At 42.7% G+C, this 24,701-nt stretch overlaps 1 protein-coding gene and 1 pseudogene across 1 annotated transcript; one reads left to right on the forward strand and one right to left on the reverse strand.

Annotated features, from left to right (window-relative positions):
- Nucleotides 1-511: 511 nt before the first annotated feature.
- On the reverse strand, nucleotides 512-24,433 carry fhip1b (FHF complex subunit HOOK interacting protein 1B). Its single transcript, XM_034110223.2, has 12 exons — nucleotides 24,127-24,433; nucleotides 20,066-20,536; nucleotides 17,369-17,773; nucleotides 15,249-15,479; nucleotides 10,692-10,937; nucleotides 10,103-10,270; nucleotides 9,513-9,592; nucleotides 9,157-9,326; nucleotides 4,497-5,888; nucleotides 4,212-4,390; nucleotides 3,664-3,826; nucleotides 512-1,780 (listed from the first exon to the last, which is right to left on the reverse strand). Exons 2-12 carry the CDS (start codon nucleotides 20,192-20,194, stop codon nucleotides 1,470-1,472), a joined length of 3,474 nt encoding a protein of 1,157 aa, XP_033966114.1. The 5' UTR covers nucleotides 20,195-20,536; nucleotides 24,127-24,433; the 3' UTR covers nucleotides 512-1,469.
- Nucleotides 15,563-17,158, forward strand: LOC139435947 (PRKR-interacting protein 1 homolog; annotated as a pseudogene).
- Nucleotides 24,434-24,701: the final 268 nt, after the last annotated feature.

Consider the following 24,701-nt stretch of genomic DNA (forward strand, 5'->3'; position numbering starts at 1 on the left):
TCATTTTGGCCTGTTTCATCCAAAAGAGAAAATATTTTGAAATTAAGAACGGAAAACTTACATTTCTTGGTATAAGCTTCATGAAATGTAATGTGCTAAGAAATGTCAGTGAATGCCTCATGAGGGACAAATGTCAGTTCAAAGTAAATTATATATAGTGCTCCCTAGAAAAAATCTTTTCAATTCTTGCTTTTTTTCTGGCAGGTCTTTTAAAAAGACTAAATGGCGCACTACAGGTATGAATTTTAAAGCAGCGCTGCCTTTCATTCATACAGCCTCCTTTATGGCAACAGGTGAATGGCTTATTGATGGCCTGAAGGGTTGGCGTCACCTTTTGGAAAGGAGTTATTCAAAAAATGTCAAATCAACACACACACACACACACACACACACACACACACACACACACACACACACACACACACACACACACACACACACACACACACACACACACACACACACACACACACACACACACACACACACACACACACACACACACACACACACACACACACACACACACACACACACACACACACACACACACACACACACACACACACACACACACACACACACACAAACATTGTTGATATGTCTATAAAATGGTGCAAATGCAAAAGACAAACGTTTAAAACATATTATTAAAAAATGGTTTTCACTACCCAAAGATTTCCAGTACATTTGTGTTGGCCGCACTGCTTCATGGGAGAGAAAGCAGCACTCTCCCTCACCTGTGTGCTCCAGTTTTCATCTCGTTCATTGATGACCAGTCTTTGCAGCAGTGCAGATAATAGACATTGAGATGCTGTTAGGAAGATTTACCGTTTCTCTGTGAGCTTTCTCTATATGCCGGTCCTTGACAGAGGACATGAGCCAAGCTGTGTCGTACAGAGATGGCCAAAGCTCATTCCATCACTTTGTAATGGATTGATGGATCTACCCTTTCAATGTTTTCCTGTCAAACTTTTTTTTGGTGTTGGTTTTTTATGATTTTGTTGAGGACAAAACTTTCTTCTCCTCTGTGCCGCCTGAAAGCATCCTTTCAACCTAAAACATAAAGAGACTAGCACCAATATGTTCTTCTATTTCTTTTATCTGTGGCTTTACTGCGTCACATTATACCATGGCATGGTATGTGTATGTACAAGCTTCTAAATCTCAAGCAATTACTGAGATTTCTTCTATTTATAGAATGTAAATATAATACATGATATGCACAATATCATAAGTTTACAGATGAGGGAAATTCTTCCAGTCATATAGGTATCCTATAACCATTTTGGTACAAAAACGCAGTTCTTTTATCCTGCCTTTAGTCATTGCAGACGACCCACTTCAGTGACAGAAAAGTCTCAGTGCTCCAGTCCGTCCTCTGGAAAGGGGAGAGTCATATCTAACTCTTTTACAGCCTACTCCAGAAGAAAAAGAGGCTAAGAGCTACATCTGAAAGGTTTCACCTTCTATTCCTCCGTCTCTTGGCCCTGGGGGAAAGGCAGAGTGACTGCGTGCTCTTGAGCCAGGGAAGCCAGCTCTTTGAGGAACTCACAGAAGATGACGGCACAGTAGACGGCGTTCTTCACTCGCAGAGCTTCAGCTTGCTTCTCCAGGCCAGACGCCCCTCCGCCTCCACCTCCTCTGAACAGAGCGCTGTGCAGTGATTGGCTGCCGTCCCGTACGTGAGCGAGGGCCAGCTGGGCGGCGTGCCGAGCCCGGGTCGGGCTGTTGGTGTGGCGAAGGATCAGGTCTCCCAAAGATGGTTTACGACTCTTCACTGGGACAAGAAAACAGTACGTTTAAGTCAGTGCAGTGCTAACAAGGATAAGTGACATTACATTCACTGAACTCAAGGTCGCCTACTACGTTTCCTGTGCTTTCAAAAGACTGAAAGCCCTGAACAAAACTATTAAGTGGAACTTGAATTTAGATTATTTTGTAAAACTACTCTATCCTTTAGACCAGGGGTGGGGAATCTTTTTCCTCTCAAGGGCCATTTCAAGTTTTACAACATCCTCCAAAAATTAAATCCCCATGAAGTCATAATTATGAGATAAAAAGTCATTATGAGTTAAAAAGTCATAATGAGATAAAAAGTCATTATGAGATACTTTGTCACAACAGACAAACTAGCAGCTCTTTGGCTCGAGTTCTCCTATTTATCTTGACACGGAAATGGATTGTGAGTACATTGAGGACCACTTTAAACGTGGAAATAAGTAATAAAGTATAAGTAATAAAAAAACAAGTCATTAGTACTTTGTCAGGGTTATAAGTTAGTTACTGTTGGTAAAACAGTAAGGTTGTTTGTTACACTTAAATATGTTTCAGTAGTGCATTTTAGTGACCTGCCATTAATGGCAGAAGGTAAATAGTCAACATGACAGGTTAGAGGGGTCATGAAATACTACTTTTAAGTGAAAGTAAAAAGAAGAGTAGTATTATATACAGGTTAATACTGTATACAAATGTATTAAGTATTACTGTATTAAGGTACAACAGATTTTATTGAATGTGAAATTCAATTTGACATGTGTTTATCACATAAAAGAGTAACATACAGACAGAGTGAAGGTATGTGAATGGTTATTGAGGAATGTAAGTCGAAACTGAAATGCATAGGATAATGAATATGTTTATATGATTTTGTGTAATAAAACAACCTCAGGAGAAGTAATCTAGAAGGAAACTGAACACAACGTGTCCTCATTACTTCTGTCTCACCTGCACCATACAGGTATCATCACTGTTACTGTGGTCCTCATCGGGGACCCGTAACAGTTCTTGTAAATAATAATAATAAAGTATCTTAAATTATGACTTTATCTCATTATTTCGACTTTCTTATCTCATAATTATGACTTTTTTATCTCATTTCGACTTTTTATCTCAAAATTATGACTTTTCATGGGGATTTTAATTTTTTTAAGTGGCGGAAATGGGCTTCCATAAGATGTGCCTTCACCTCACTGGTTGTAGAAAAAGCTTCTTATATTCGTTAGCATAGCTAGCTAACCAGATGCTAATAACAACAAAGTTATTGACTGTATGATCAGTATGACAGATGAACAGATGCCACTGGGCTTTCAACTAAAGACACAGCCACGCAGAAACTGAGGCATGTGTCCGGCTCCTTATGGGTACTGCAATTTTTGAAGTTCCGGTGCTCTCCGTCAGCACTACACCCCTGTCAGACGAGACATATACCACGTGATGACACGTTAGGCTGGTGTTGTGTTCAAGGACCCTGACCTTGGCCCGGAAAAACAAGCACTCACTTGTTTAATTTTTTTGCGGTCTAGATTTCTTTAAAAGAAAAAATTGTGTGTTTATAAATTACCTCGAGGGCTGTATCAAATGGTCTCGCGGTCCGTATACAGGCCGGAGTTTCCCCACCCCTGCCTTAGACAATTAGGACTACTTTCCCAGTATTTTTCCTATTTAAGACATTGTTGCCACATGAAATCCATATTACAAAAGGGAAAAATGAAGTCGGGGCTTAATAAAATGTTATACATTTCTATCCTTATGAACACATATATTTTTGATTTAGTATTTTTTTATTAAATGAGTGGCAAGTCATTCTGTCGTAGTCTTCCCAATTAGACACCAGAAGCACACGTTATATGTAAATGCAGTTTCTCCTGTTCCTGTACTCACCTAATGAATCAGAGCGCCGCAGGGTTGGGACCGCTGCAGGCGAGTCAGTCCAGTCCACTTTGCCTCGGGCCACCAGGTACTGCTGGGCTTTCCTCAGCATGGCAGGGAAGTCCTCATGAGAGGCTGCAAACGCCTCGATACGGTTCTTCACAGAACCGAGAACCTGAGGTGAGTTAGAGGAGGAGAACAAAAGTTTGACATGATCTTCAAAAGGCAGCTGACTTGTGGTTGCTGATTACTTGGTCCGGAAATGTTACTTCCGACTTTTGACTGAAGCCAAAGTGAAATGCTCTTTCTTACAGCATTAGTCATCCATTTACAGAATCATGTATTATGGACGGAAATGGATTATGCAAAATAAACTCTATGCTAATGCTTGTGCGCCCGAAGCTTTTGGAAAACAAGCGAGCACAGAAGTGAGGTGGGCTGGAAGACAACTATGCCTCCAACAAAAGACCAAAAACTGTAATTTCTTCCATTAGACATACAAGAGGTTTCCAAATACTCAAATTTGGAAACCTCTACAGAACTTCCTCCAGTTTGTGTACCTGGATCAGTGACTTGACGCTGGGCTGGAAGACCATGTTGGTGTTGAGCAGGAAGGAGCGTAGGAGCGGCTGAGGATAGCAGGCCAGCTGGGCCACGATGCCCGTCAGCAGGATGTTGACGTACAGCGAGTTTTGGAGCATGTTCTCCAGCTTGGCAAACAGAACCACCATGAACGGACCTGGACAGAGAAACAATGACAACAATTAACTTAAGCCCAGCTGCATGTGGATAAAACAGGGACACACAACAATAAATAAATAAATGCTCAAGAATGTGAGTCTGACCCGTGTATGGCTGAGAGGCGGGTTGATTTAGGGGTCTAGCAGGGCTGCACAGGCCCACCACAGGCCCCTCTACTTTTGGATCAACCGTCAGCTTCACCTCCAGGCCTGAGGACGGTTCCTCCTCCGGCCGCTCAGAAGACACAGAGTCTCCGGGAGTGTCCTCCTGCAGGACGGCTGCTCTGCTGCGCTCCTTCACCCTGTCCTCCAGCTCCCTCAGCTCCTGTGTGAACGCCTCGATGCTGATGCCCTGCCCGTTGGAGTCTCCCGGGAGCTGCGGTTCCCCCGGTGCCTGCTCCAGCAGCTCCTTGATGAGACTTTCTACAGACTGTTGAGTCTGGTTGCTTTCTACAAGATCTGAGGATGCATTGTGTGGGTTTGAGGTGTCGCCCGTCAGCAGTTTGGTGTCAGACGTTTGCTGGGTGACAGGGCTTGGAGAGGAAATCTGGTTCGGACAAAGCGATTTTGCATCACTCATTTCACTGTTACTAAAAGCAGTCTGTGGCAGAGCAGTGCAGCTTTGGGGGGAGCAGGAGACAAGGGATCCATTTTGATTTGCGTTTTCATCCAAATACTGCGGCTCCCCTAAGTCCCTCTTCACTTTCTTTACCTCCAGTCCTCTGTCTCGATTGTCTGAGCACCCGTCACCCTGGCCAGATGTTCCATTATACATGGCCTGGTAGCTAACAGTGACGGTGGAGGTGGGATTGTGAGGCGCTGGGGACGAGGCGGGGTGGGAAGTCAATAAAGGGGGGGCTGAAGACGAGGAGGAGGGGACGAGTTGAGGTATAGGCTTGGGCAGGAGCTCCTCTCTCTGTAGGCTGCGTTTCTTGGAGCGTGGAGTGAGGCTGATGCAGTTGTTTTTGCCGATGGTAACGTCCCACTCGCCGCTGTCCCGCTCTGAGCTGCTCCACTCGGATCGAGCTGCTGCCACAATGGCCGCCCTCTGCTGGCCTGGAGGGGTGTTACTGCTCCCTCCCTGCTGGAGAGAGAAGTGCTCCGGGTACATAGCCATGGAAGGGTTGGCGGTAGGGGGAGGTGGGGGTGGAGGGGCTGTGTTTGGGGAGGGGTTTTCTCCATCATAAGGCGCCGACCAGTCACGGCAGGCCCAGGAGCAAAACTCGATGCCTCGCCGCGAGTCTTTGAGGTAATCCAGGTAACCCGAATCCCAGTCCAGGCATTCTGTGTTAGTCTGCTGCTGGTGCATCGGGCTTTCAGGGGACAGGGGGCGTGAGCTGGAAGGACCCGACTGAGGAGGCTCCATGCTGGTGGGGGTAGAGGAACCCCCACCTCCTGATCCACCTCCGCTGCTCTGTTGGCGGATGAAGAAGGCTAAGCGGGACGGGGTGCTGGGTCTGGGTGGGACTGGAGACTCTGAGCTGGGACTGCTTACTGCTGTCGGATTAAAGTACAGAGAAAAAGGGATCACATAAGGGATACAAAAAACACATCACACTAAGTTTGTCTTGACTTCATATTACATTAATGTGTAGACCAGGCTTGGAATTTCGTCATTTTAGGAGCAAGGCCATTTGGCCTTTGGTGTCACACATTTTTTCAGGGCGCAAAGGCCACATGCCAGGGCACAAAGGGAGGGAAACATTTGGATTTGGAGCTTGCAAATAAATAACTTCACTTTTTGATAAGAAAAACACACGAATGACATGGAAAACAAATCACTTTTTTAATATCAATAATGTCAAACATTATATCATCCTGTAGGCCTATGCCTCCTTAGTATTACCGTATATAAAATAAAATACTCTACTTTGAATAATTAGTGTTTGGCATGTTTTCCATCTACTACTTCTCCCATTCACAAATCCAAAATTCTAAAATTCTATTAATATGTAACAAATATATTCAATTTCAGAGCAGAAGAAATAGCCTTCAAGGGTCAAACTCTGCACATACATCATTCAGCAGTGCACAGTGAAGTGTGTGTATGTGTATGTGTATGTGTGTGTGTGTGTGTGTGTGTGTGTGTAGAGTCTCTTTAATCAACTCCTCACAGCTCTGTTTAGAAACTGAATACAATCGTTGCTTTAATTCTGTCTTTAGGACGTTGTTGTGAGTGTGGACGGAGCAGCTGCAGGTTAGTTTAGCCTGATTGATCCATTCAGAAAACACGCATTTTAAAAGAGTTTCCGCTTGCCGTCTTGTCTGCAGACTTGTCAAAGCATTAATTCATGTTTTTTACTAACCGGTATCAGTATGTAGTTACTTCAGCATTCTTTTGAAACGTGTATTACAATTAAATCACTGTAAAATAGGTTACATTTGTCGTAGTTGGTTTCCACCACAGTATTTACATGGAAATAAGCCCCGCCCCCGCTCCAGCGCGTTCTGTTTGAATGACAGGAGTAAACACAGCTGACAGCCGAGGTGAAACTCCAGCTGTTAGAGCAATGAGAATATTCGCATGCCATCGCGTCCGTTGTGAACGCAGCATAATGCAGTTCAGAAAACACTGTTCTGTCGCTTTTAAAGCAACTTCGAGATTTTAACAGTGTGAGGGGCCCAAAGGCCATGGTGGCCGTAGGACGTACAATTATTTGTGGGGCATAATGGCCAGACAGAGGGGCTACGACGGCCATGGCCGTCATGGCCGCCGTGAAAATCCTACCCTGGTGTAGACATTTGCCAGCAGGTGAGCACTTAATTGATATTTTGTGCTCTTGAATTACTTAATTTAGTGGGAATGCTGTTAACAGCATTCCAACTAACTGTTCTTCTACGGACACATTTTTATTATTCCGCCGGTATTTTGGCCCTCTTCTTCTCCCGCATTGAACATCGCAGAAACTCCGTTCAAACATCAAAACGTTCAGCTCGGTCGGGAATCGATGGCTATTACTTTTGTCATTCATAACTTTCATAATTCCAGAGATACATCCCATAATACATCACATTTTTAACATTGAAGTCAATGGGGGAAATCTTCAGACTTCAACAAATCTTCATGCGATTCAACTGCTAACTGTTCATTCATACTTTCACTCAGAAACCTCATTCCAACATTAAAATGTTACAAATCTTTCTGACATTATTCGTGTAAAACGAAGGTTTTATTCACATTTTAACATTAACTAGAGTGTGTGATGTCACAGCTGGAGTGGAGGACATCTTGAAATGTGCCTTCATATATTTTTTTAAAACTGCCATAATTCCCAAACCCTACATTCCTGAGACATAATTTATCATGACAAACGTAGGAAAACAACTCGTAGCTTGAAAAATGACAAATAATTAAGCAAATATAATTAAACTAAATGCCTCTTGAGGACATGAAGTGACAAACTTTCAACATTCCTCCATTGAAGCCCATTGTAATTTCAGGCAGATATTTCCTCACGGTAGCAGCCGCACACCTTTAGTTAAACTGCCAAAAAGGCCACATTATTAACCCGAAACTACACAAAAATTACACTTCAGATACTCAACTTCCTTGACATGCTTCTCGTTTTGAAATTTCACAGATATCTGTTACGGTTCTTCCACAAAACGTTTCACATGTAAGAGGTTCATCTCTCATTCAGAACAATGAAGCCTTTGAAGTCTAGGCACCTCATTAGCTCAACTATAAACACCTGTGTAATGGAACACGATGATGTCATCACTCCAACTGACATGCAGCAGACTTCAACAGTCCAGCTGTGAAGACATCTTCGGGACAGTTTTGAGATTTCTTCAATTGCCGTTGCCATGGCAACACAATGCTCGCCTTGAAACACGGTTTTCTCATAACTTCAGTGAAAATTCTCCTAACAGCCCAGAACTTCACAGGTTTGGTAACGATGCAGCCATCAACGCATCTAAGCATATTATGGGGTGTCTTCAAATGCCGTTGCCATGGCGACAGACAACTAGCCATGAAACAGGATGTGGCTGTAAGTCCAATGGACATGGTCCAATCGTCCCCCAATCTTCACTTGTATATCACCGGTCCATGCCTCAACAGCTCTATGCCAAATCTGAGATCTTACCATATGCCGTTTCCATGGAAAAGCATCCCTCGCCATAAAACATGATGTCGCTATAACACCTCTGCAAATGTTCAAAAAGTGCACACACACTTCACAAGTGTGCTAACAGTCCAGCCTTGAAGACATCTTCGGGACAGTTTTGAGATTTCTTCAATTGCCGTTACCATGGCAACAAAATGCTCGCCTGGAAACACGGTTTTCTCATAACTTCAGTGAAAATACTCCAAACAGCCCAAGACTTCACAGGTTTGGTAACGATGCAGCCATCAATGCATCTAAGCGTATTATGGGGTGTCATCAAATGCCGTTGCCATGGTGACAGATCATTCGCCATCAACTTAGTTCAGAAGTTTGCAGTTCAAATATTCTGCTGCTTTTCCAAGCCTTTTTACTTTCTTTTCTTCTCTCATCACACATTCAAGCCCCCAGTGTTCATGTATCATTTCAATCTAAATTCTTCACTTTCTTCTTACACATTTTATTTCAATCTAAATTATTCACTTTCTTCGTACACATTTCACTTTAATCTAAATGATTCACTTTCTTCTTACACATTACATTTCAGCATAGCAGTTTAGCGTCAGCTTTTCAGCATAAAGCATTCACACTAGCAATTTCTTCAGGAATTGCATTCTCTAGTTGAATCTGTTGTTTCCACACAGGTGTTTGTTGCTCACCTTTTGCCCATAATGCATTGTCCTCGTCCCGCTCAGCAGAGGTCGCTGGGTTCAGCCGGCAGCACTCTGGGATCAGCGACAGGAACTTGTCTGCTGACTTTCCGTACAGGTCAGTCTCCCTGATAGCACGACGCTGACTCAACATTACATGGGTACAGGGCAGTAGATACCTGGGAGCAAACCAGACAAATATTTATAAAAATGATAATAAATTCAGTCATTAGCAATGTTGGCTATTCTATCTTATTGTGTCAATTTAATGTGGGCAATACATTCCCTATCTGAACATGTTTAGGGACAGAGGAACACAAAATATTTAACATATTTGCAAAGTGATCACGTTGACTCAGACATACCTGAGAATGAGCTGCAGCATGACGTCCTCACAGTTCAGAGACAGAAGAGTCCTGAAGAGGCTCAGCGATACCATACAGAGCTGCAACACAAGCAGATACAGGAAGCAGTTAGACAAAATGTTATTATCTTGAGAAATCATAAATGGCCATTTACATTATATGGTCAAAACAGATTGGTAATTATAAAAACAAATCATAATCGTAACGAAAGTTTGTTCAACAGTTTTTCAGGATATGTGGGAATCCTGTGTTCAGTGGCACCGTTATACTGGCCAATACTACAAAGGTTAGTAAAGCCAATGATTTCCTTTTTAACTGAAATCTTTGTTTTTTTATTTTCTACAACAAAAGTGGTTATTCAAGAGTGTTTGAAACTGATTATGAACTCACATTTCACTGTGGGTTGTTTCACCAACTAAAAACTATTTACACTACACTAGGCAGTAGATGCAGAAGACTTTAACTCTTCATCTTTCAAGCCAGATGCTTCTGTATTCTGCACACTTTCAATCAATTCTTATTCTTAGCCCACGCTTCACCCACACAACGAGTTCATATAAGGGCACATATACTGTATATCTATTTTATACCCTTGAGTTGCTGCTGATGCGTGTGAGCAGTGTGTCCAGGATGGTGTCGTTGTCGTGGCAATGCAGCAGGATGAAGCGCAGGAAGGTTTTGAGGAGGGACGTCTCGGACACGCTGCGCAGGAAAAGGTCCAGGTAGGCGGTGCTGGCGATCATCTCGTCCACCGACGACTACAAACAGACACAATAAAGTACATTTGTTTAAAAACTGCAAAAGACGGCAGTGCAAACACTTTCATATGAATGGGAGGGCTACGATTAGAAACAAGCAATGAGGCAATTTCTCAAATTATTTTTATAAATGTTTTGCTTTGACTCACTCTGACTCATCCCTTTGAACAAAATTCCAGAAAAACTATTCATACACAATAAATAATGTCTTAAAGTCACTCCAGCAGCCAAAAACAAGTGGTCAATTTCCATTTGCGAGGTCCACCATATCCTGTTTACTTTAGGGGTCGGTTTATGAATATCTCTAAAAACGTTATTTTACAAATAGTTGCGTTGGATTCCCAGAGTCACAATTATGAACAGTACTTAAAGAGATTTGTGATCCAGAGTAACTTTTTTCTTCCATCTATCCACTTCCTACCTTATGCAGCGCGGGGCCCATGACGGGCACGAGGAAGCCGTTGTGGAGGTAGTCCAGCAGCTGGGAGCGGACCAGGGGGTGAGCCACCTGCACCACGGCGTTACAGAACTCCAGCGAGTTCATGAACAGCATGATAGACGAGACGCCCATCCAGTCCTCCCGCCGCAGGGCGTGCCAGTCGTCTCCTCGGACCTCAATCTTCCTGGGCAGAGAGGAGTAGAGAGCACTGAGGCCTGTTGCCAACACCTGGGGAGGGGAGGAGAAGAGAAGATGAGGGTCAGTAGGTGCAGCCCTCGTGTACAAATATAGGTTTATCCTTAAAACAAAATGGGTTTTCCACTCTCCAGATTAAAAAAATGTAAAAGTAAAAAAACTAAAATAAACCTTATTCAACACAACCCGAGACAATAAATCGTTTAATCGATTGTCATTTTGTCAATCACACTTTTTAGGGTTTTGTAGGAGCGTAATTTAATTAGTCACGAGGGCCTTTGTGATGGGTAATAATTAACAATGATCAGACATTTCATAGACTAAATTATTAATCAATTATCAAATGAACAATCAGCAGATCAAAGTCAGTTGCAACCCTATTAGATCCCTAGATAAGTCCTGTTTATCCCTTGATAGATCCCCATTAGACGTCAGAAATGTCACGTTTATATCATGTGAAACACATTTTGTTTTCACAACAACTACCAACCGCAGGATATGTAATAGCTCACTTGAGCAAAACAACCTGCCAGTATCCAATAGACTTCACCCAGACCTTTCAAGTATTCATCAACAATTCAAAACTAAAGTAAAAACAATTATATTTGCAGATTACTCAAGCTAACAAGTATTGGATATTCCCAGTATTACTTATATATGCATTTACTTTTTTCTTGACCTAACTTTTATTTTTTTTTCAGTTTATTAGTTTTCTTTATTTCTTTGTACTCCTTAATTTCTATACGTTTTTGACGAAATAAATGCCATTATTATATTGATGCTAATGATGATGCACGGGAGGGCTACTCCCCATAAGCTATGCTTCAGCCCTCCCGCTTCTACTAATTGTGTTCATTTGTGTGTATGAATTATACGTTTTTGTTTTTGTATGATTTTAGTAGAATAAATACATTTGAGTATGTATAGATAGAAATGTCGGTACCACTTTACAATAAGACTAACCTTATAAAAGGGTTTACGAATAGTTTGTAATTCATTTATTAATTAGGTTGTGAACACTTTATAAGTCATTAATAAGCTTTTATAAGACATGAGATAAACAGGGCAACTGTGACCGGTTGCTTGCCAAATAGTGAGCCCACATTTATCTGTACTGCTAAGCCTTATATTGGCTACCTAGCTTACTTACTATCTTCTTCATCAGCCAGCATCCTTGGTATCTGTTGTTCACTGAGTTGATTCTAGCTAAGTAGCCAATATAAGGCTTAGTCATCTTGATAGTTCATAGTGAGCCTGTGTTGATGTATAGAACTGGTTTATAAATGGTTCTTAATGATTAATAAAGTGTTTACAGCCTAATTCATAACCTCATTATAAACCCTTTATAAGGGTAGTCTTATTGTAAAGTGGTACCGAAATGTCGAGGTTAAGCCCTCATGTAAACAGCTGATGGCCTTTATCAAACTGTATTAATGCTTGCTGGACTTGTGAAAATATATAATATGGAAATATACACATGCCCAAAATCTATTTAAAAGAAAGCCGGACAGATAAAATGTTGATGAGCACAGCTTACAGTAACAAACAGAAAGAGGGTTGTTACAGTTATAAAAAGTGTATTACTACATCTGAAATGTCAAACAAAGCTGATTGGAACATGTGAGCATGCACAGACAGAAACAAAGAGCATGTGGCCCTTGATGCCCGACACCAGTGGTTCTCAAGTGGGGGTACGTTGGAGTACTGCAGGGGGTACGTGAGATTTATTTTATGTTAATGAAAAAAAAAACCACAAGTAATGCATTTAAAACAAACTATTAATAGTAGATTAACTACTTTATTCAAAAGTTTACAGTAATTCTGGATAATAAAATGGGAAAAATAAACGGGGTGCTCTCTTTTCCAGTCAGTCTCGTGCAGCTCGCTGAACCTGTAATAAGTGACCCGACAGTAAAGAATAAATATATTAATAACTAGTTTAGCTAGTTCCAGAGTAGATAGCTAAGTGTGTTAGGTCTAACTCTTAGTGTATTTTCCTCCGCTCAACGGTCCGTCACAGCGGACTGAGCTGTGATCTGGAAGACCTGCGTGTTCTCTGTTATGATCTGATCTCTCTCTCGCGTCCGGTTAGACTTCACTCCCGTTTGTCCAAATCTATCAGATCTAGCTAGTTCAAGTTAATTATATGACTGCCTGCTTATCAAAGGACCTCAACAATAAGCGTTGCTTACGGCGTGTGGCCGCAAAGTATAGCGCAGCATTATGCATTTATATGAGTGGTCAAAATCCCATGCTCATATCTTTTTCTCTTCATTCCCCACGCCCCAACATAAATAAATATACCAATTTTAGGAAAAGTAATGAAGTTTGAGCAGTGTGGATTTTATATTAATAGAGTTACACATATTTCAAAACACAAAGTGTAATAACTGCAGTTGCCTCCCTGTCAGAATGATAAAGGTCCTCAGTGAAGCACAAGCCCATGTTTCTCATTGTAAGTACAACTTATTAAAAAGATCAGTTCAATGCAACTAATGTCGTCTTAGTGTTATTGCTTGATGTTAAAATTGGTTTGCCATGAATTTAGTGATGGATTGTAAACATTTGAAATGTAGCATTTAAGTGTTTCTCAGTTACAATGTTGTTGTTTTAATAAATCAGACACTGATGGTGCAGCGCTGTACTGTCCCTCTTTATATAGGCATTTCTTCCCTAACAAATAGTTTTTGCGCTGATCAGGGGGTACTTGGCTGAATTTCTTTTTCAAAGGGGGTACATTATTGAAAAAAGTTTGAGAACCACTGCCCTACACTGTTCCTTCTAGCCTGTAAATAGGTCAGACTGGATCGTCTGAAGGAGGGCACTCAGAAAATAGCTGAGCAAGCTCTTTGACAAAAGAGTGAACAGGCAGAGGGAAAGCCAACCGTACTGAGCACAGCATTTCAATAACGCTGTTCACTCTCCCTAAACCGTTTGGAAGCTGAAGCGCTGCTCAGTTGCTGTAGTGTGTCACCAGATTGTAACTGTTGAGACTGGACGACAAACCTTTGCACCGCACTGAAGCACTTTAACATTTAAATCCAGCAAGTTACTTAAGTTTTAAAATGCAATTGGCAACATATGGTTCTTTAATCACACCTAGTGGCAGCTGGAAGAAAGTACAACAACAGAGGCAGACCAGGCTCCAAACTTCTGAATAGTTTGGAGACAAAATTAAAATGTTTCAAAACTGACGCTGATTGTTTAACTGTATTTTATCTAGAAGTGACATGTATTCTTGTAGTTTAGACATTGTTCCTATGTGCAGCAGCAGTCTGTATGTTCTGTTTATCTTAACCATCATAATCTCATGGGTTTTGAGTTTAGTGGTTCTTTTTTAAGATGCGTACAGGAAGTCAAGGCAGATCTGATAGGAAGTAGATAAGGATGAACAGACCTGTCAGAGTGCAAAGTCACATCCTCCCATTATCACACACCATCACTGATGCATCAGAATCACCCACACCCACATTATAAGCCGTCTGTAACCATCACATCAGAACAGAGTAGGTCCTATCCATGTGTAAATAAAACGGATGGCCCTTTCCCGTAAAAGCCAAAATTGACTAGGCTATAAATAATTGAGCCAAGTTTGATAATGTATGCATAGTAATATGAATTACTGGTAAGTCAGCCGAGGTAAGGGGAGAATAACAAATGAACATAATGAAAGAAAAGAGAAAGACAGGCAGTACATTTTCAAACCTTTCCCTTTCAAAGGAGCCCAGGTGGAATACCTTGTGATTGGAAACTGAAATATTGAAAGGATATTGAGGACGTTAATAAACCATCAACCCCAAATGATCGGATCGCTGCCTGACTTAGTGAGTTATTAACAATTGAACAAGATAATTCATAAATGCTTTAATAATACAGCTGTTCTTCCCATTGGGCCACCTAAGGGGTTTTCATAAGGATAGATTTTGCCCAAATACGTTCAGCTATCAAAAATATGCCAAGATACCAAAACCAGGAAATAAATAAGGAAACAATAATATAAAGACAAGTTATACTTGTGGTTTCAAATTGAAAATAAAACCCTCTAACGTCATGACCGTAGGCGTAGTGTATAGGAATTATGTAACAAAATGTATAACCAAGCGCCTGGAATTAGCCATGTCCATTTTTTGTAAAGCCCAATTTCTCACACAGATCTTTTATAGGACAGATGACCAAACCTTCCCCTAAAAACAAAGCACTTTAAACAATGTAAAAAAAACCTCAAGACAATTAAAATGACTATATGAGCAAATACAGAAGCTGCAGAGACCCAAGACCAAATTCAGCACCTTATGTAACCGCCCTTTAACTGGCTAAAGTCTTAAATAGAGCATCATTACTCACTGGGCAGAAGTAGGAGTTCTCAGAGATGTAGCGTGCCACCGACTCGTGGCTGGCCGAGGCCGCCATGACCAGCAGCAGCGCGTCCCGGGCCTGCTGTCCGATGGCTCCGTCCCGGTGGATGAAGGGAACGAGGAGGGAGAAGATCAGCAGGTTGGTGGAGCCCTGCTGAGCTGGAGCCGCCCGGAACAACATCTCCAGAACCACAGGCTGCCGGGCCATGGACACACAGATCTGGGGAGGATTCACAGAGTCACAATTATGAACAGTACTTGAGTATTGTGACAAAGATAACTTTGTCACTGTGGACTGACGGCTTCAGGCCTTGTATATTGCACATGTGTTTTTATTTTGAAAAGTGTTCCCCCTCCCGTTCTTTCTGTTACTCCTGATTATGTTCACCTGGTGCCCTGTGTTGTCTCCTCCCCCCCCACCTGTGTCTAATTGCTCCTCCCTCACCTGTGTCTTGTTGTGCTGATTAGTGTGTAGGTATTTAGGCTCTGTTTCCCTGTGTGTGGAGGCTGGTAGAGTGTGTGTGAGATCCTTGTGGCTGCAGGCTGTGTTCATGATTTAATAAATGCCCACACCGGGTTGTATTTTGGACGTTCTGCCTCTGCCTCCTTGCTTGGTCGGGCCGCTCAATTGTCAGCTTCACAGCAACCATTCCGTGATCAACATAAAAAGAGGCTCTTTTATTGTTTGAGGGAGATGATGAGGTTACTCCTGCAGCTTCAGGCAGCCGGTGAGCAGCAGTTCGCAAGGGAAGAGGAACGGAGACTCCGGAGGCAGGACGGCAGATTGGCAGGAGGCTCGACGGGCACTGACTCTGCCGCTGAGGCATCAGAGATCCTGGCGGAGAACCAGAGATTGGTGCAAGAGCAGAAAGAGGAGCAGCTCTGGTTACAGAGGGAAGAAGAGAGGAAGGCAGAAGCATTGAGAACGGTTGGAAAGATGGCGGCGCAGAATAACAAGCCAAGGAAACCTGGAGGAAAGGAGTCGCAGCTTTTGATAATTGCCAAAACTCCGGAGTTCGTCCGGGAGGTGATGGGTTCCAGCGCCGGTGCAGGCAGCGGGGAGTTCCACGTTTAACGGCACCTCCGACGCAGGAAGAAGCGGGAAAAGCTGAAGCGCAAAATGCGGATCGCAAAGATAGCCGAGAAGGTCCGTCAGGAGAGAGAGCGCGTGAGACCGCAGAACCAGCAGGAGCGCATGGAGAGGAAGAAAGGGAAGCTTCTTTTCGACTTCACGGCCCCCCCTGAGGAAGCCAAGTTTCCTAAGACATTGTATTTCCTGGGGAGAGGGGTAAGGAAATGTAGGTGATCTCTGGGCCCATAGATCTCGGCCTCCGTTACGGGTAATATAGCACTAAAAACATTGCATGGGAATATATGTAATTTATGTAACTAGTTTGTCTGTCTCTGTGTCCTGGTTTCATGTTAAAAGTGTTCCCCTTCCCCCATGTCTGTGGCTGTTTATTGTGTGCACCTGGTGCCCTGTGTTGTCTCCTCCCCCCCACCTGTGTGGAATTGCTGATTAGTGTGTATTTAGGGTCTGTTGCCCTGGCTGTTTTGAGGCTGGTAGTGTGTGTGAGATCCTGGTGGCTGCAGGCTGTGCCCACGTGAACAGCAGCAGCAGGATTGAGGCTGTGTGTATTGGGTTCATGCTGTAATAAATGCCCACACCGGGTTATATTTGGGACGTGCTGCCTCTGCCTCCTTGCTTGGTCTGGGCCGCTCAATGGTCAGCTTCACAAAATACAGAACAGGATATGGTTTTAATATGTGCACCAAGTCTAAAAATGTAACATTTCCTTTCCTTCTTCCTTTAACATACATATTGCAGCTAAATTAGCAGGATGAACTTTCTGCAGCACAAACCTCCCTTGTAAGTGCTTTACTGGAATTGACTGAAATTAAAGTCTGGCTCAGTCATTCAACTGGTTATCCTTTCTGACTGTCAGGACAAATTAATCATTGTAATGTTAATCAGAAAGTAACGTTTTGGGTATCTAGTCTTAGTCAAGTTCCCATTTTGCTAATGTAGAAATAAGGCCAGCAGCGAACAACTCTGTTTAGATTATTTTAGACATTGAAGATAAGTATATAGCCTCAAGGTGAATGTACCTGGTTGAGCAGCAGCACCAGGCTGTTTTCCAGAGATAAAGGACAACCTAGTTCTGGGTCAGCACAAGCTCCCAGCAGCCTCAGCAGGGGGTGGTGGACGGCCGTGTGCTGCAGCAGAGGCTGCTGGGACTGTCCGATAAGCATCTCAAACAGCTTGAGCAGCGCCCCCTGGCTGTCTGGGTCGAGGCCACGGCGGAGGTGCCACTGAACCAGAGACTCCAGAATATTCTCCGTGACCACCAGCTCCAGGATGGGGCCCATGGGTGCCACGTCGGCCACGCCCTCTGGGCTCTCAGCGGGCCGCTCCTCTGCCAGCAGACACAACATCTGGTCGGTGTGATTCCTCACTGCCGTCAGGTCATCGCTGGAGGAGGAAGGCTCCTGCTGCTCCAACACCCACGAGACCTGAGTAAAGGTACAGTGATTTAATGTTTAACTCTTAGCACTGATCTCCTTGTTTCAGGAGTTAAAAAGTAACACCAGTGAGCACTAACAGGAACCAGTTCAGAATGACAGCAGCAAGGTCAGTACACTGATTCAATTCATTCATGTGGACATCTCATAGTAGGAAAAGCAAAGGATTCAAATATGACATGATGGCTGATTTCCATTTAGCTTCTTCAATTTCAGTGGCTTTTCCCTCCCACTGTGGCTGTGTCTGAAACCACTTTGTTGACTGTCTGCCATTTCTTTCAGGTGTCATGTTTCTGAGTGTGAGATCTATACTGTAGTGCTCTCTAAAATGTCAATAGTGGAAGGACAAAAGTAATGTCCATGAGAGGTTTCGCAACATTTATCAAGTGGTCTACCAGTTAGCGTGACATTGCATTGATGACTTTGCAGATCTGCAAGTAGCTGGTGCAGATAAGAGATGTGCTTCTTTGTGTTGAATGTATGAGCAAGAAGCCAGAACTAATGTGTTGAATGTTGCACAACACAAATGTGTATTTTTAAAACTATATTTATCTCAAATCCACTTGGGTGTAACTGTACTATAAAGATGAATGCCTCTAACCTTTCTTTACAAACTATGAATGCATAAAGGACAACATTTTTTGAAGGGTGTTCCTGTTTTACTTCAACCCAAAAACTTGCATGACAGTACTAGGAATCATGTAGCGACATGTAGGAGTCGAGATTACTACATCTTGTGCTGATGTTGCAATTCATTTGCGACATATGACAGAATACCGTCTGCTTCTTATCTAGTAGATTTATTTAAAGAATAATAATAAGCCTTAAACAAACCTCAGATATGTGATAGTGCCTCTGAGGAAATGCAGGCAGTGGCAAGGCTGTGTAACCCATAAAACACTCGTCGGTGTTTGGACATACGCCAGTCACACTGTGTTTGACTGACTGACCGCTCTCATTGGCACTGGCACAGCCAACTGAATGTGTGAACATACACACTTGGTGTCTAAACGGATAATCATTCACTAAAATAAAGAAAGGGCCTTTAAATTCTACCGGGCATTGACTTGCAACCAAAATTGAACATTTATTTTGCGTCCGTGTGCTGCTCAACCAAAAACAAAACCTGAATATATTTGCATCTGAGTCACACTGGATCTAAGGTGTGTGTAACCTGCCTGTGGGGTAAGATGCAAGTTATGACTGGCACCTTTTAATACCCAGCGTTAACATGCGTCTTTTGTAAACGGATCACAAATGTACAGCTCGAAGTAAATGTGTGAATGCCCACAGATGACGCATTAAGATCAGATAGCTTGTCCGCTGATGGATTTGGATAATATTGCAACAGGGGGATTCTTTAGTAACCTTTTATAGTATAGCCGAGATGTCATTACCTCAAAGGTTATATGAAAAAGAACACTTGTGTTTTTACTAGAGATGTCCCGATCCGATCACGTGATTTTCAAAAAATCGGGGATCGGGAGAAAAAAATCGGGGATCGGGAATTTTTTTTTTTTTTTAGAAATTCCTTTTTTATTATTGTTACAAAACAAAAATGACCATGTTCACGTCTTAAAGTCATCCTGAGGCCTTAGTTTTGGTTTAAAATTACACAACATCATGTATGTGTTGCTTCTTTTGGGCTTGTTTTCATAGACCTGGTTGCTTATTTCTCTCAAAGCTGGCAACAGAGTGGGCGCAGTGTCTAATAGTAGCAGTAAGCTAACGAGAGGCTACGTTCAGCTGGTGACTCGGGAGTTGGGACAGAGAAAATGTCAGGAGTTTGGAAGTATTATAAAATTGAAAGCGAAGGCAGTGTAACAGCCAGATGCAATGTTTGCAAGGCAGAGGTTCCGCGTGGTGGAAAGAACAGAGCTACGTTCAACACGACCAATCTAATACGCCACCTGAGAAACAAACGCCAACAACAACACGACGAGTACACAGCGGCCACTCGGGGAACGGCACTGAAACAACCAACACTTTCAGAGACTTTTAAAAGGAAAGAGAAACTGCCCCTGAACAGTGAAAAGGCCAAAACAATAACAGCCAAGATAGCTGAATTCATCGCGTTGGATGACCAGCAGTTATCTGTTACCTTTTTTTTCTCTTAATGCATTGCATAAAGATCGGGAAAAATCGGTATCGGCAGATTGTCAAAATCAAATGATCGGAATCGGATCGGGAGCAAAAAAAGGTGATCGGGACATCCCTAGTTTTTACCGCAACAAAATATGTAATTTTGTCAGAATTTAAGAGGAAGGTGTGTCTCCAGCTCACCTGTCTCCAGTGGTTCTCAAACACCATGAGGCAGGTCTCCGGGTCAGCAGTGCAGGGGCTGGAGGGGGCGGCGCTGCGGCCCGACCGACTCCCAGGACCCCGCGGGTTCAACCTGCTCAGCCAGCTCATACTAGACTCAGTAAGAGTCACAAGAACTATTAAGATGAGACGGAGTTCCAGCAAAGAGAAAATTAAAAAAATTAAAGTCTGACTCTCGTAGCAAGAGAAGGCAGAAAGAAAAAGTTGAGGAGAGGAAAAGATGTGGGAAGGAGGAGAGGGATACGGGGGGGGGAGGAAGGGGAGGGTGTCTGAAGAGAGAAGGAGGAAAGGGAGTGCAGGCGAGCTGTCACTGCCAGTCAGAGTACGCCGAGGAGAAGCGCTGCTGCTTTAGAATGTCCCTGTCCCCCTGTAGACGCTGTCATCCAGTCTGAAGCCAACACCACTCCATAGCCAGTCAGGACCTTCTCCGGGCTGAGCAAATAAAAACACACAACACAACAGCATGTAAACATATATTCACAAACTTAACCTTCTCTACTCAATAATTAGCAATATATCACACAATGGTCTCAGACAGTCAGACATATACAAGTGATAGCTAACTAAGTGTAAAATGTACACAATTAAAACAGCCATTGATTCAGAAATCTATCATTAGTGCTGAAGAGCGTCTGTGTCTTTGTGTGTGTGCTTTCCTAAAACAAACACATTAGTCAGCCTCTACAGTATGTTGTTACCAGGGAAACCAGTCGGCCCCTCTCTAGAAAAAGCTACATCCAGTCCATAATAGGCTCATAAAGTTGTCTAACCTGTAGTTCATGCACATTTGACTCATTTGCCTATTATCAAAGTTAGAGACAAGTTAATGATTACAATTATTTATAAAATTGAGATGCTTGCTTTTCGTTGCTTAAAGTTTTACTCAAACAATTGACATGAGTGATTATATCCGACAACCAAAGTATATTCAGTATTTGATCAATGTTGCATAATCGCATGGTGGTAAAGAGAAAAGAGAGCAGTCATGGTGAAGCAACGAGCACGGACAGTTTAAGATCAAACCTCAAAAACCAGGGACACCTTTGCATTTCAGTGATGGTGTTACTTTCGACTATCTGCAATAACCAGATGGCGAGCAATTGTGGAAAACATGCTGTTAAAAATATCTCGAATAATATTCAACTGTTAGAATTGTTAAACATACACAGCTTTTCCACAGCATAGCTTAAAACACTAATGTGGAGCTCCTAAGAGCTCCTAAAAGTATCTGCCGGAAGTAGTGCATAGTGTATTAGGGGGATTATTTGAAAAAGACTAAACGGATGTACAGTGGTGAAGCGGATAATGCAGTGCAAGAGTAGTTTGGATGTTTTGATGCCTTTTCTTGCTGGGACCCAACATCTGAGTCCAACCTTCAAGTAAACACTTCATATATTCTGCATATTCCACAACAGGTTGCAGTTACCAAAGTACTAACTGCAGGAGAAACCTGATTCTCTGGAGAAAATGTAGTTCTAAGGTAATGTCCATCAAGCATGGAATAATATAGCTACTGCTGTAAACCTTTTGGCTTTCATCCTCTAAGTGTTAGTGCTAGTCAATAATCCATAGGACCACACTAATTGGTCCGGAAAGGTTCAACAGGTTATCGAGTTCAATGCCAGACTGCTATTAAGAAGCATATATAAATAAACCTTTATGTTGATTTATTTTATTATTTAAAGGTGACATGTCATGCTTTTCCAGTTATTACCCATCCCCTTGTGTGTTATGAAGGTTTTTATGCATATAAACGGTCTGCAGAGTCAAAACCCTCAAAGTACACCATGTACACCATGTATACGTCACTGTCCATTTGATTCTTCCGGGGACATCATGATGTCATATCGTCCCCTGAACGAAATGGACCAATCCGTGGAGCCGTTACATTATGTCCGCGCAATATGTCCGTAATGTTAAGCCCCTGCTGATTGGTCCAAATTGACCAATCCACGGACTTCCTCACACACTCAGTGCAGGCAGCTCTGCTGATCTCTCCTCCCTGGCTGCAGGCTGATAACAGACAGTTGGGATCGCGGCGAAATTCTCTCTGCAGACCCATTCTCACAGCTTTTATCAACCTTTTTCTTACTCAACATCAAGCCACACTTATTGTTTTTACTTCGGCTGTGACTTTGTGTGTGCTCAGGGTGAGTTTGGCTGTGTTTCGCTGTGTATCGGAAAAACAAGGAAATCACACCTCCACGGAGTTTAGCGCGATTCACAACGTCCCGACTGGTCCCGCCCAATCGGAGCACACTGGGCTCACAGGGAGGGGGGGGCAAGAGCTGCAACGAGCCGTTTAGTGGAGAGAGTGAATACACATACTTTAGAGAGATGCTGTATGCGAAACCAATGTGAGTTTGGAAAATTGCACAGTATACATCTATTCTAGTAGACCTCAACAATGGAATTATGATCAGTGGAAATGGCCATGACATGTGACCTTTAACACCACATGATGTTGACTGAAGTCATGACATGACATGGACTTAGGTCAGATAAAGGTCGGATGGCCCCCCTAAATCAATAATGCACCATGCTTTTCTGTTCTTACATTTCTCATAAAGCCGCCGTTTAATGATCGACACACTGAAGAATGCAGGAGAAATGTAACGTCTTAGCTTCCTTTAATGATTCACAAGCTCTGTACAGGTGAGTCAAAGTTCTCTTCAGTCTTGTTACCCGGCAAATACTTTTCTTAGAATAAAATGAAACCATACCAAGACACTCAACCCAGAAAGGCTCAAAACTTAAATGTATCTACAGCAAAATTACCTCCTGACAAATCAATCTTTTGTTACACCATGAATGTAATTACCTTACATGCACGCAGGCCAGTCTTCCTCAGCTTAAACATGCAACACTTTCTAAACCACATGCGGAAATGCTAAGTGTCTTTTATTGTCACGTCACACACAGCATAATAATAAAACCACCTGGAAAATGAGTTCAAAGTTCAACTACAGATTCCACTAAGGGGAGGCTGCCTTCATAAAGACAACAGAGTTTGTCAAAGGTTAGTGATTGAACACACCATACCACCACAACTCGTCTTGACTTATCTCACACGAAAATGTCTAAAGTCCAAGAAATACTCCGAGACATTCAGATGGACTGAAAGGAGAAGCACGTTTATTTCCAAAGTTTCTCTGACTGACTACTGTTACAACTGAGAGCCACACCTGCTTTCTGAAGCAATTGTCCAGGTGTGCACAGGCGTGAAAACATTCAGAGCTCCGAGCTCTCAGGAACATTCAGTATTTCACCTTCCTCACATTTCTACTTCTGTCCCTCTTTGTATTTAATGTAGAACATTTAGACACTGATCACATCTGTGTTTGCACTGGTAGGTGCAGTGACTTTTCATAGCAGCTGTTACAACGGATATGAAGACTGTGCTGCAGACACATTTCAGAAAGCACCTTGGCATTCAATATCTTACACTAAACTTGAGTAAATTACTATCTCTATCATAACACATGATGTTAAAGTACTTGATGGGAGTATAACTTAAGCGATGTGCCTTTGATCAAGAAACCACACCATTTTTTAAAGCAGAATTGACTTCCAAAGTAAAGTTACAGGAAAACCCATTATCGTCTGATGTAATTCAGGCTGTCCCATATTGTATCATAACAAGTCAGCCATCAGTCACTGCGGTGTTTTGGGTCATGTGTCCCCTTCAGTCTGACAGGCTGTTAGCGCACCTAGCTCTCAAACACCAAAAAGGACGACCTTGCATTTCAACCGGTTGTTTAATTAACGTCATCTTATAGCATTTGTGCTTCAAACCGGATCTTTTAGTCATCACCAAGTGCCAGATCTCACATTATCCAACACATGCGGCTTACGCTGGGGTCCGCCGAAAAACAACAATCAATGCATTTCAATAGCGAGATGATGTAGCGGGACAGCTACTTGGTACTGATAATTAGCTATGTTAGGAATGTCAACCATGTTTATCTTTAATTAACCGAGCTGAAGTGTCTTTTTAAAAAGGTGGTAAAATAGTCACTCACCTTTGTTATTTGTAGGACTCTCAACAGTTATTCCTGATTTCCACGGATACCTGCTAGCTGGTTGCTTGTGAGTTAGCGCTGGTTGCTAACGACTAGCTGCTAATGAATTCCACAATGTCAGAGCAGTAAACGGATGAGCAGCACGCAAGTGACCTGGAGACAACTGGTGAGCTAGAGAATATTGAGCTGGGGAAGCTGACACATTAACCACTCCTTCATTCGGGCTGCTGTGCATCCTGTTAGAGACTGATAAACATCCCATTTGATGATTTCTCAAACACTCTTCCTTTTCCCGCAGCCATCTTACTTTAACTCCTCCCACACGACTTCTCTGACTCACACCCACAGCGACGCTGCTCCTCTGCTGTGTGAAGGTGCTAAAGTGACACAAATAAGCAGTAAACACTGTGACCCATGGGCGTCACTTTGTTAGAAAAAGTGGTGGGGACAATTTCTCCAGATTTAACATCAGCATAGCAGAAGACACAATATGTCCCTCCCCTCCCTTTGATGTTGAACCTCAAGCACCTGCATGAAAAACCAGTGCATAGACCTCTGGACCACCAATGTGGTTT

The sequence above is a fragment of the Pseudochaenichthys georgianus genome, chromosome 21 (assembly GCF_902827115.2).
Source record: "Pseudochaenichthys georgianus chromosome 21, fPseGeo1.2, whole genome shotgun sequence".
Classification (NCBI taxonomy): Eukaryota; Metazoa; Chordata; class Actinopteri; order Perciformes; family Channichthyidae; genus Pseudochaenichthys; species Pseudochaenichthys georgianus.